Raw genomic sequence first — 13955 nt, forward strand, 5'->3', positions numbered from 1 at the left:
AGAGAGGGAGAAAGTTCCTGACAAAATGGAGCAGTATGTTCAGTGGTTCAGGATTGGGGTAACAAAGATGTATTTGGAGATTGACAAAATAAATTATTGGAAAAATGGTCTGGGAGTAGATAATGAATGGTCCCAATGCCATGCTTTGAAATCTGAATTATAACAGGATGGTGGCAGGATTAAAAATAATAATGATGTGGAACTGTTATTGGCATTTGAGCGGAGGGAAAGCCTGCTAATATTTGTGGTTTCGAGGTGTCATTATGATAAGAGCAAGGAGGGGGGAGAAGACTGACACCAGTATGCAGGACGGATTAGACTAAGATTGAAGCGGATACAAAGAAGAACCAGCGCTGTAATCAAGGAGCCAATAACAGGACACGAACTAGGACACTGGTGACAAGGAAGAGGCACGAAACCACTCTAGATGCCAGCAAGATGATGATGTTGAAATCTTAAGTTTTTGGATTTAGTCAAATGCTTTGAAAATTCATTATTATTCATCGTATTGAAGGTGTAACTTTCAGTAAAGCACATAATTTTTTTAAAAAGGGGGACATCTGTAATACTTTCAACAATAAAGGTTAAACCTATTAAAAATTTAATTAATAAAGGACACATCTGGACCGCATAGTTGAATTGTATGGAAATAAAGAAATTTGGAAATCATACATTTGAAAAGTAGCCAAAAAAAAAAAAAAAGCAGTGGGGGGGAAAAGGCAATATATGAAAGAGTAATGGGAGGTAGTGGCTTTTTATAAATGACAAAAAAGGAAATTTTTCAGCTAATCTGTACTTGAACTTGATAAAGCAAATAAGAAATTAAAAACAAAAGTTTTCTCTGTAAAGATGACAAAAGCTTTTCTGAAAGTTCCCAAGTGCAGGGACTATTTAAACTGTCAACTGCAAAAAACAATTTGTGGAAGTTCAGGTTTAGGGAGGCTATAAAGACACCATTCCATTGAGTTTATTGTTCATAGTTTGTTTTATGTACTGTAAGGGCACATTGTTAGTATCATCATGAATTGTTTTGAAACTTAAAATTTCTCTAGAGGGGGATATGATTTAATGTTCTCGAGAGTAACATCATAAAACCACATTTGGTAGTAATTTTTTATTTTTAACAATAGCAGACTTCATACAACAGTGCTCATACAGTAGACCATAAAAATGCAGTCTTAGTAAATATTCTTTTCCTGAAGAGCTACTTAGAGACATCCTTCAAACATGGGAATTGTTCCTGGGCTTGTGTTCAGATATATCACAGTGATGAATCATGTTGAGAGAAATCAGCACCCCAATAATACCTTAAAATGGGTCTTTGATTCTAGAATCACATAAAAACCCTGAAGAAATGGATGGCAGAAGTTGATGTTTTCCTGAAAGAAGAATGGCCTGCCCTGGGAGATTCAGAAATTCTTAAAAAACAACTGAAACAATGCAGGGTAAGATTTGTGTATAGTACCTTTCATATGGAGATGTTTATATGGAAAATATTTTTTGGTTACATCAGGGGTGATTTTCCCCTCCTGGGTGATATTTATCAATGTCTAGAGACATTTTGTTTGTTACAACTTGGAGTGGGGTAGATGCTACTGGCATGTAGCTGGTGGAGGCCAGGGATCCTTCTAAACATCCTGCAATTCACAGAACCGCCCCTCACAACAAACAATTACCTAGTCTAAAATGACAGTAGTGCCAACGTTGAGAAACTGGGTTAAATCAGTGAGAAACAGAAAAACATGACCTTTTATTTAACCCTCATTTTATAAGATTATTTTAATGTAAAATGCAGTTTAATTTAAAGGTAAATAATCCTTTGAGCCATTTGTTATATCTTATTACAGATTATTAGTCATATTATATTGCTTTTCCATATATATTGAACTGTATTATAATATTATACAATGTAGATTTTTGTTCCATTGATCTATATGTCTGTTTTTATGCCAGTACCAGGCTGTTTTGATTATTATGGCCTTGTAGTGTAGTTTGTTATCCGCGTGATTCCTCCAACTTTGTTCTTGTTTCTCAAGATTGCTTTGGCTATTTGGAGTCTTTTGTGGTTTGATACAAATTTTGGATTACTTGTTCTAGTTCTATGGAATATATCATTGTTATTTTGATAGAAATTGTGTTGAATCTATAGATTGCCTTGGGTAGTATGGACATTTTAATGATGTTATTTCTTCCTATCCATGGACACGGTATGTGCTTCCACTTATTTGTGTCTGCTTCAATTTCTTTCTTAGTGTCTTATAATTTTCCAAGTACAGGTCTTTTACTTCCTTAGTTAAATTTATTCCAAGGAAGGTATTTTTTTAAAGATTCTTTTATTGATTTTTAGAGAGAGAGGAAGGCCCGGCTGGGCGTGGCTCAGCAGTTGAGCATTGACCTATGGTTCAGGAGATCGAGGTTCAATTCCCTGTCAGAGCACAGGCCCGCAGTTGTGGGCTTAATCCCCAGTGGAGGGCGTGCAGGAGGCAGCTGATCAATGAATCTCCCTCATTGATGTTTCTCTCTCTCTCCCTCTCCCTCCCTCTCTCTGAAATCAATAAAAAATATAAAAAAAAAAAAAAAAGAGAGAAAGAGAGAGGAAGGGAGAGGGAGAGAGAGAAACATCCATGTGAGAGCAAAACATAGATTGGCTGCCTCCTGCATGCCCCCTACCTGAGATCAAGCCTGAAACCTGGGCATGCTCCCTGACCGGTAACCAGTAGTAATTGAACCAGCAACCTTTTGGTGCACGGGACGACGCCCAATCAACTGAGCCACATTGGCCAGGATGGTGTTTAATTTTTTTGATGCAATTGTAAATGGGATTGTTTTCTTAGTTTATGTTTCTGATAGTTCATTATTGGTGTATAAAACTGCAGCTGATTTCTGGATGTTTATTTTTCATACTGCTACTTAACTGAATTTATCAGTTCTAGTAGGTTTTTCGTGGAATCTTTAGGGTTCTCTATGTACAGAATCATGTCATTTGCAAAGAAGGACAGTTTTACTTCTTTTCAATTTGGGTGCCTTTTATTTCTTATTCTTGTCTGATGGCTGTGGCTAGGGCTTCCAATACTATGTTGAGGTGAAAGTGGACATCCTGTCTTGTTCCTGATCTTAAGGGAAATGCTTTTAGTTTTTGCCCATTGAGTATGATGTTAGCTGTGGGTTTGTCATATATGACCTTTATTACATTGAGGTCTGTTCCCACTTTGCTGAGAGTTTTTATCACAAATGGGTGCTGGGTTTTATCAAATGCTTTTCCTGCATCTATTGATATGATCCTGTGGTTTTTATCCTTCATTTTTGTATTGATTTGTGGATATTATAACAACCTGGCATCCCTGGAATAAATCGCACTTGATCATGGTGTCTGATCTTTTTGATCCATTGCTGGATCTGGTTTGCTAACATTTTGTTGAGGATTTTAGCATCTGTGCTCATCAGGGATATTGGCCTGTAATTTTTTTCTTTGTAGTGTCTATATCTGGATTTGGAATTAGGCTAATGCTGGCCTCATAAGATGAGCTTGGGAGTCTTCCATTCTCTTGAATTTTTGAATATTCTTTATACCATTGTCATGCAGTGGGGAGAACATAATCCAGCTCTTTAAGTATTTTTTTTTGCAAATACAAGATAAAAAAAAATCCACATGATACCTAACCTTGACATCCATCATGCTATACCAAATTGTTGTAATATCCTCTGTTTCAGAACCAGAATTCTGTCAAAAACCATAGCATATAAAGCCCATGATTTTCACACATTTCTTAACAAGAAATATTAAATTTATTTCCTTCCGTATCTAATCTAAGTAAAATATAGATAATCCCCTAGTTCATTCGTGCCATAAAAACCTATGAACATTTATTTGCAAGATTTATATCTCAACCTTGTGCATGTATTTACATTTATTTCAGATTTGAAAGGACAAATTGTATGGGTAATGTCATGGTTCCTAATTATATGTTTCCTGTCTATGTTTTAGTTCTAGTACACTGAAGTAATTTTTTCAGTTAGCTTAAACTGAATTATTTCCTTAGCTTTTAGTCAGTGATATTCAGACAATTGAGCCAAGTCTAAACAGTGTCAATGAAGGTGGACAGAAAATGAAGAGTGACGCGGAGCCCGAGTTTGCTTCCAGGCTTGACACAGAGCTCAGAGAACTGAACGCTCAGTGGGATCACATTTGCCGACAGGTATGTAAAGGCTCTCTCACTGTGGGTTGCCTTCATTTAATTAAGATTTCTTAATGTCTCCCTTTTATCACTGCCCTTTGCGAAAGTGTGGTCCCTGACTATGGTTGATGCTTTGAAGCATGGTTAATTTAAACTAATCTTTGTCTAGCATATAAAATATTTTTATGTTAGATACTTTAAATAGTATATATTCATCTTTTGGGGGTTCTAAAATGACCTTGAATATCACTGTCAAATTAGGTATTATTTTGATTGCATATTTTCTCTGCATACCTTTATAATAGTAATTGGATTAAAAGATGCTTTACACTTGTGTGCTTGGCACAGAAATAAAATGGATGGGTAACAATTTTTCCCTGTGATTATTAAGGTTGAGAAGCTTGACTTCATCTTTTGCATCAATAAATGGCCTAAGATTGAGAAATAGTTAAGAAAAGCTCAGGGGAGGAAAATATAAAATAACTGTCCACTCACATCCAAGTTCCTCACATTTATACAGCAGAGTGTTTCATAGATACTTATTTTTGATTTTGAGATTAAAGTAAATATTATACACACAAATAGTATATATTCAGTAGTTCCTGTTCGGAAGATGAAATTTGGACCTAAGGCAGTGATTACTTTTCAACACCCCAGCCTTTTTTGAAATTAATGAGAGGTTTCATTTCATGTGTTTTAGAGTCAGTTAATCTTTCATTATTTTTAAGTAACTTTTCAGAGTTGAATAGAAATCATGCCAAAAGGCAAAAACTTAATTTGAAAAAGAAAAGAAGGTAGATAAGTAAAAGTCAAAGCAAGTCACCCAGCTAATACCGTCACTGACAAATGCTCAACAGTTCCATTAACTCAGAGATGAAATAGCCTGGGGTCAGCTAGCTGGCAGTCTTGTCCTGGAGTAAGTCTGCTCGAGAAGGGATGTTCAGGAGAAAATATTACTTTGATAATAGATGATATCATTAATGTTTTCCTGGAAGGCCTGTATGAGAGGTATTTGTTTGTTGAATGTTTTAATGGATTAATACAAAGAACACATCAATTTATTTAGACCAAGGGAGAAAACAATAGCAAAAAATGTACGAAGTGAACAAGATTACTGAAATGTTGAGATTTTTACATGTTAGAGAAGTGCACTTTCTAAAGCATCTCTGTATTCTTAAAGTGTCCTTGATTAAGACCTCATGTCTGCAATAAAATGTACCTAGAATATTTTGTTCGAGGCAAGTACTGTAAACACGTTAGCCTGCTGCACGGAAAAAGCTCCCCAGGTCCCAGCCACGCTCCCCCCGAGTGCAGGGGTGGGGGAAGGCGGTCTGCAGGGGTGAGCACGTGAAGCACAGAGTCAGTGCAGCTCTTGTAATAATCACGACCCGCATGTCTTTTCCTTACGAACAACTGTAGACCTACTGTTGCCCACCCTGTTTTTTATGTCTCTGGCTCTCCTTGTAATGTGACACTGCCCGTGCTCTGACTTTATCACAAGGGACCTAGGTGGTGGTGAAAGAAAGGAGAAAATGCACATGGAGAAAAGCCAAGCCTGGGTATTGGGACCAATTTAGGGGCCCAGAAAGGAAAATGGAAACAAAATGTCAGTCTATGCTGTATAGAAACGGCTACACACAAATGAGGATGTGGTGTGTTCACAGGTTAGAGATAACTGTATTTGTGTTTAGGTGCCCGAGTCTGGAAGAACACAAATAATTAGGGACCCAGTTGTCCAAATGTGTGATATCCTTAACCCTTTGCGGTCATATTAAATTTGGACATGGGTGTCGTACTGGTCGGAATTAATTTCCATTGAAAGAGCAGTGATACATAACATGCAAGATTATGAAGGATAAACAAGAGAAATTATGAACTGATACATGAATGGAGTTAAGATTCGTACGGTTCCTTGCTGTGGTGGCTGAGAGCAGACATATGACCGGAACGGTAAAAAAGCTTTGGTGGCTGAGAGTAGACAAATGACCGCAAAGGGTTAAACATACTTTGCGATCCCAGTGCTCTACCACTGACCCACACAGGCCAGGGCTGGTTTAGTTTTATAGCACACAATACTTTTTTTTTTACTCCCAAGCCTTTGGCTAAGTTCCATTAGTCACTCTGGTATTATTGTTATTTTGCCAACTGCCTCAAAAGATTACAGCAGAGCATCTAAGTGGAAATTAAACACCATGTTTACTTAGGCTTATTATAGGGTTTTTGACTATGCAAAATAATTTTTATCCCTTAATTAGTATAATTGTTAGACATAATGTTCTAGCTGTGTCGGAGTGAAACAGATTTACATTTCAGTAGATCAGGTACTACCTTCACCTAGGGGACTAACTTAAAATAGTTATGATTCAACTAAATTAGGCTTAAGATGGTTGTAAAGTATAAGGGAATTAATATGATGATGGTTCTGCACATATTTGGTATTTGGTAAAGTACCATTAAAACATCATTATACTAAAACTATGAGTTACATATTAAGACTTTACAATTACAACTCTGTTACTTAAAAGACAGAACTCTAGTCTGGCTGGTGTGGCTCAGCAGTTGAGCATTGACCCGTGAACCTGAAGGTCACGGTTCGATTCCCGGTCAGGGCACAGGCCCGGGTTGCAGACTCGACCCCCAGCAGGGGGCGTGCGGGAGGCAGCCGATCAATGACTCTCATCATTGACGTTTCTCTCTCTCTCCCTGTCCCTTCCTCTCTCTGAAATCAATAAAAAAGCAAAACATATATTTTTTAAAAAGATAGATCTCTTAATCCCAGAGAGAAGGCTAACATCATTTGATGAGAGTTACTTTTTTAAGGTAAAAGAGAAGCACTATCTGTAATCATTCTGATACTAAATTGAGGCTTCCCCTCAGTGCGGTATAACAGTGGACATTATAACAAGCCATCAACATGCCTGATTTTACTTTAGATGTTTTGTTTTGCTGTTTTTCTGGTTAATAAGTAATAAATTCTGTTGTTAAATGTTAGTGTTTCAGAAACATATAAAGCTTTACAAAGTCTAAGTCTCCTATTACCACAATACTCTTTTGCAACCTACATTTTTTTTAAAATTATATGCTGAACAACTTTCACTCCAGTACAGATGTATTGGTGTTACATGGTGTTCCGTTGTGTGTGTGTGTGTGTGTGTGTGTGTGTGTACATCTCATAATTTACTGAACTAACCTTCCATGAAAGCGCATTTAGGTTTCTTTCCGCAGCTGACTTGAGCAGTATACATGCGCCTTTGTTTTGTATGAGCCATTCTTTAGAAGAGTAGACTCAGATGTGTGAAGGTTAAAAGTTTTAAACATTTTCCAATGTACTGTCTGAAAGGTTGTACTGTGTTAGATATTTCCCTCTACAGGTATGGAAACCTTTGCCTCCCCACACCCCTGCCCAAACTGGGAAGTTTTGCTAATTATTTTTATGCCACTCTCACATGTGAAAATGCGTTACCTCTTTTTCATTTGCAATCATTTAACTGTAAGTGATACTGAGCATCCTTTTACATATACGGCCACATTTTAGTTTTATTTCATCAAATTACATGTCTATATCTTTTACTCATTTTCTGTTTTATTTTCTTTCTGATTTGTGAGAGGTATACGAATGTTGCTACCACAATATTTGAAATTGTAAAACCGTCTCAGAGAACACAAAGAATTATTAATTCTATGTATGCCTATAAATTTGCTTTCCCAACAGAAACATATTATGAAAATACGTGTTTTTCTGTCATCTCTGTTTGTAGAGAAGCACTGCCACACACAACAGCTAAATTATAGTCGTAGGGGAATCTGTTGATTTTATTAAGTACGCCAAGTAAACGGCGATATCTTATCTTAAGACTTATGTGAAATTAGTATCCAATCACCATGATTTATTTTCCACATTCATGGAAGCTTCTTCGTCTCTTCTATCTAAGCATTTTATTACTTACAGGCTGCTCAATAATAACGCCATGGTAATGTTTTATGACTTTTAATGGTCATGCTTTGTTTGCTGCTTTGTTTTCTGGAAGGTCTATGCCAGAAAGGAAGCCTTAAAGGCAGACTTGGATACAACTGTCAGCCTCCAGAAAGATCTGTCGGAGATGCATGAGTGGATGACGCAAGCTGAAGAAGAATACCTGGAGAGAGATTTTGAATATAAAACCCCCGAGGAGTTACAGAAAGCAGTTGAGGAGATGAAGGTAAAACAAGCCAAGTAAAACAGAGCAAGGGATAAAGAAAGAAAGAGAAAGACACAACCTGGCTTGGAATCGTGGTGCTGCTTAATGTGCCCTTGTCCTGGTGGTTCAGTAGCACCGGCTGATTTTCAATGAATTTTGCTTCAAGTGTGATACAGATTATGTAGAATTTTTAAACTCTTTATTAATTTTAATAAATTGTGGTCAAAAATAGAAACATTGATGATCACAGTTTAGAACATTTTCCCTGTGAAATTGTATAGTATTCAGAGACTGGAATCAGCTAATCACACTAGCTGTTTGGAGCCAATGCAAATTTAAGTTGAGGATATGTCCAGGTATCATGGAGATGACATTTGAAAATGTAGTCAACAGGCGATGTTAATTTGGTGGTTTAAAGGGGTTTCTAGGAACTTGAAAGTACTAAATATTTTAACTGATGGCCTTTGATGTGAATAAAAAGGACTGAGCTTACGTGTACTTCTCTTGAAACAAAATAATAACAAAATAATATAACAAAATAATAACATTGATTTAGGATTGAGGAAACTGCAGTGTAGCAGAGAATTGAATCTGCACAATGGCATTTCAGTATGGCCTGGGCAAGGCATGAGTCAGTGTAATCCTCTATTTTATCATGTCTAAATCATCTCATTTCCTAACTGGAAAGTGTGAATTGAGTATTGAAACTTTATTGAAATTTTTACCTTTATTATTATCTTTTAGAGAGAGGGAGGGCGGGAGAGAAACGTTGATTTTTATTGTCCCACTTACTTACGATTCTTCAGTGGACTGAACCCACAGCCTTGGGGTATTGGGATGGCTCTGACCAACTGAGCTACCCAGCCAGGGCTTAATTATTTTAAATTTGACTTTGGGGAGGTCACTGTCGGAAAAAATATATTTTTATAGGGTATGAGAGCTAGAAGGTATGTTGGAAGCAAAATAGTTTATACTTCGCTGATCAGAAAACTGAATTCCCCCGATAGGTTGAATAATTTAGTCGTAGTCACAGGTTTTATCTGTGGTAGAAACAAAAGGATTGAATACAGTCTCTCAGCCCAGTCAGGCCAGTCAGCCCGGCCCAGCCCAGCCCAGCCCAGCCCAGCCCAAGCTGTGCTATTCAGTTCCATTCCATTCATCCATCCCATTCCATTCCATTCCATTCCATTCCATTCCATTCCATTCCATTCCATTCCATTCCATTCCATTCCATTCCATTCCATTCCATTCCATTCCATTCCATTCCATTCCATTCCATCCCATCCCATCCCATCCCATCCCATTTCATCCCGTGAATCATGTGCCATCCCTGTTGCCTTTCCCCTCACATCTCAATTCCCTCCTGGCTGTTCTCACCATCTCTTCTAGTACTATCCAGCCACTGCCTCAGATTCCTAAGGAGATAACCAACAGTCAGCTTGTATTCATTCAGCTGCTGTTTCTCCTGCTTCCTTCCTTTGGCTCCGGCCCTCTTCTGGCCCTCTTCCCTCTCTCCTTGCACTGTTGGCCTGTCTGGCTAACCACCTAGTTAGATCGCTTTTTTCTTGTTCAGTACTGGAGAGCAGACTGTCTCAAATTTTCAATTTTTGTAAACAGTCTTTGAAACGAGTGGCCCAACCAATTAGTCTACATTGACTTGCATGTTTAAGTAACCGATCTAGCTACAAAATTGGTGCATTGGGGTTAATATTGAAAAGCAGAAGAGCTCAGACAGCCTCTGGCAACAGGAGCAATGGGAGTTGGCCAGAAGATCCTATTTCTTGTTTTGTGCCTGCCAATCAAGGTAATCGCTTTTAGGTCTGTTTCACTATCTTCTAGAGCAGAGATGGGGAACCGTAGAAATCATTTGGCCTGGCCTTGCCAAGGCAACTGCAGGAGGGATTCGGAATTCAATAAACTCAATTAAATGCTTGACGAAATATAGCAAGCTAATTCTTAAGTTGATAATCTCATATGGCCTGTGAATGATGTTATAAATATCCATGTGGCCCTTGGCAGAAAAAAGGTTCCACCCCTGCTCTAGAGGGTAGTGATAGTACTTTGTGTGGGCCTCCACTGGTGCTCACATTAAGAGCAAATTTATCTTTATTGTCAGAAGAGACTGACACCCGCTTTAACATCTCTCCCCGATTTACTCAGAGAAAAAGGAGATGCCTCCTTCTGTTTCTTTACTTTGCTCTCCTGTGCTCTGCTTGAAGGTGATAATGCTATTTTGATCACTTTTTTTCTCTCCTATTAACAAAACTTTTCAGTTAACATAAAAGAGCCTATAGGAGTGTTCGAGATGAAACATCTTCCTTTAAAATTCTTTTGGAGGCCTGCAATGACTATATGCCAAAACTTTACATTAAACTCTTGAAGAAAAAAAAAAAAACACTCTAGAATTTCAGTTTTAACTGTTTTCTTCTTTTTAAAAAATTTTTTACACTATGGTAACTGTAGTCCCAGTGCTTATCACCGCTTACATAAATGCATTTGCTTTTCTCATTTATGGGTCACAGACTAGAGTACTGATTCTCACAGTTGAGTGAACATCAGAGTCACCTGGAGGCCTTGTTAAAATGCAGACTTCTGAGCCCCACCCCAGGATATCCAATTCAGTGAGCCTGGGGTGGGACCTGAGATTTTTCATTTTTAAATACTTTCTAGGTCACTCGAAGGAACAATTCCAAAGAGGTTCTAATGAACCATACTTTGAGAACCACTGATTTGGTATACTGGCAATGAAAGGTGTCTGACCATATGATGGTTAGATTCATGGATATAAAGGGAGCAAAACCCACCATTTGTGATGAGGATTATGTCTAAATTATACGAGTCATTTAGTTGTCTACCTTTCCCTATAGTGGAGAAATTCCTCATGATCTCTCATTATTATATAATTTATTTATTTATTTTCTCAAATTACAGTTTACATTAAATATTATTTTTTTATTAGGTTCAGGATCTTCTTTTCTTTTATCATCTCTGAACTTTTCCCAACTTCTAAGCCTGTTTTCTTAAAAAAAAAGAATTTATGAAAGCACCAAAAAACAAGGAAAAAAGTGTTTCTTATTCTGCGTTTTTGACAGTTGCACAGGTTGTTTGTAACTTGTGTAAAATGTAATTTCATTTATTGGATCCACTGCAACATGGTCCTTCTTCATCTCCCGGAGACTGAGATGGGCTTAACAGACACTATGAGAAAGAAAAAATAAAACTCCCAGGACAGTTTACTCCAAGTCTCTGAACCTCTGTCCTCTGTTATATAATGTGAAAATAACCAATCACGTCTCCCAAGCTTTCATTAAAGATCCAGTGAGGTAGCACATACAGCATGTAACAGCACTCAGCAGAGCATGCGAAGTGATTAATGGTTGTCAAAGTCGTTTGTAGTGCTAAAATACTATAGCCAAACATGGCTTGTGCAGAAACAGGTCCCAGCCAAGCTCAGCGATGGCACAAAACAGATTTAGTCAGAATTTTGAATTAAAAATTTCAATCAGTTTAATTGAAATCCATGAAGGCAATCATTTCATAGTCAAAGCAACTTGCATTTGCCATCCTGTTGTATACTTTTGTGGCCTCACGGGATGACATCCAAAGGCATCGGCTGATTGTGTTAAAATATATGGAGGCATTTCCTCGCTGACCGTGTCTGTGTCCTGCCCACATCCCCTTACTCTCACTATTGCACTGCATGTGCGTCCAGCTGCCACCTTCCAGAACCTGCATTTCTTTACCTGTGGGCTTTCTGTGGCCACTGAATCCTACTTTTCCCACCTATGTGTCTCGCTTCGTGAGCTTCATGGACTAGAGGATTAACAGTCCCCCAGCAGCCTTCAGCCAGTGATGGGAGATGGTATATAGATACCCCAGCATCCTCACTCTGAGTGGGATAACCCGGAGGTGTGTGTTTCCCAGAGCTTCGCAGCAAGAGTAACTCTAGTCACCAGCAGTAACTGCTGGTTTTAATAAGTATACTCTGTAATTTCTAGTTCGTTTCCTGCCTCCGTTTCCCATTCCCCTCCCAGTATTTCCTTCACATCACGCATAAACTACTTATGCTTGAAAGCTCATCTCAGGGTTGGCTTTAGAGTAATCCAGATGAAAGATCCAGTGTGTGTGTGTGTGTGTGTGTGTGTGTGTGTAAGTAAATACTATCCTGTGTGTGTGTGTGTGTGTGTGTGTGTGTGTGAGTAAGTAAGTAAATACTCTCCCTCCAGCCAAAGGCCAGCAGTGATACCTGTGTAGTTGAACTAGTTGGGTTTGGGACTTTTGGTAAAGAGGGAGAACGCACGCCATTGGGAACCTGTGTGCACACCGTGGGGCTGTGTAAGAGCGTGTTAGAAAGAGCCTGTTGTAGGATGTGAGTTTGGGGTAGATGATTTGAGGCGGCTTAAGGGCTTTGCTTTGGACTGCGTGCTGTCAGTGAGTGGGAGCAACTGTCACTGGGCACCTGCATAACCTTTTCCTAGAAGGAGGGGAGACTCGAGTGAGGCTGGGGGCACAGTTGACCGAGACGCAGAGGTAACCGATATTAACCAGGATAGGGCAGTGGTTGGCATTTTGTGCTTTGGCCAATTTTTCTCTTCTTCTCTGTATTCGGGCATGATTATGGGGTGGTGGTACCATTATCTGCGATGCTAACAAAGTGGCCTTGTCTGATGTGGCTACTCTGAAATAGTTTATCTTCGACACGGGCTGACCAAGGCAGGGCTGTGGGTCCCAGGCCAGCCCTCTCAGGTCAGGTGCTGCTCTTTGTCGTTCATATTTTCAGTTACTGAACAGAATTTTATCAAAACATGGTCCAAAATATAGAATTAAGACATTTCTATATTAATTATCTTTTGCTTTAAATAATAGTCATGCTGATTTCAATATTATTTATCCATCTGCATAACTTTTAAGTGACTTCAATTCTAGGCCATGAGATAGTTTTGAACTTTGTCTTGAAACATTTGTTTCATGTAAATAAAGATAGAGATATCCACAAATGTTTACCCACATACAGGTTATTTTTCAAACTATTCTGCTGAAAGATTTATCACATTCTGATGGTGATTTTTTTCTTTCAAGTTCCCAATTTTAATTAAACCTAAGTCTGTGGAAGTGATTGGAGTCCCTATTGGATTTCTTTTTATCAATCCCATTCTAATAGAGGTACCGTGAGGAAGGAAGCATGTAGTAGATAGGAATGCGTTAAGGAAGTAAAGGCCCTCTCTTGCTATTAACAGGACATTCTTGGTTTTTCAGAGAGCTAAAGAAGAGGCCCAGCAAAAGGAAGCCAAAGTGAAACTGCTTACGGAGTCCGTGAATGGCGTCATAGCTCAAGCTCCACCTGCAGCACAAGAGGCCTTAAAAAAGGAACTTGACACTCTGACCACCAACTACCAGTGGCTCTGCACCAGGCTGAACGGGAAGTGCAAGACTTTGGAAGTCAGTCGCTTTTCTTGATTTTTGTCGATTATGTGTCAACTTATGGGTAATATGCGGAACGTCACAATTAAGTACATGGACTCTGCTATAAGAATATGTAGTTCTTCCCTTAGGCACTTATCATTCGGGACTTTGGGCCAGTCGCTTAACCTGTATGTAAAAT

General features: G+C 38.5%; 1 protein-coding gene across 3 annotated transcripts in view; it reads left to right on the plus strand.

Annotated features, from left to right (window-relative positions):
* The window catches only part of DMD (dystrophin), a gene marked incomplete at its 3' end in the record, with an annotated part of 1946774 nt that overhangs the window by 759489 nt on the left and 1173330 nt on the right, over nt 1-13955 (plus strand). For all 3 annotated transcript variants that reach the window (XM_081125527.1, XM_081125528.1, XM_081125524.1), the window contains exons 24-27: nt 1332-1445; nt 4041-4196; nt 8204-8374; nt 13610-13792. In XM_081125527.1, coding sequence (XP_080981653.1) covers nt 1332-1445; nt 4041-4196; nt 8204-8374; nt 13610-13792 — 624 coding nt within the window. The remainder of the gene's footprint in view (nt 1-1331; nt 1446-4040; nt 4197-8203; nt 8375-13609; nt 13793-13955) is intronic.

This window comes from Miniopterus schreibersii (genome assembly GCF_964146895.1).
Source record: "Miniopterus schreibersii genome assembly, chromosome: X".
NCBI lineage: Eukaryota > Metazoa > Chordata > Mammalia > Chiroptera > Miniopteridae > Miniopterus > Miniopterus schreibersii.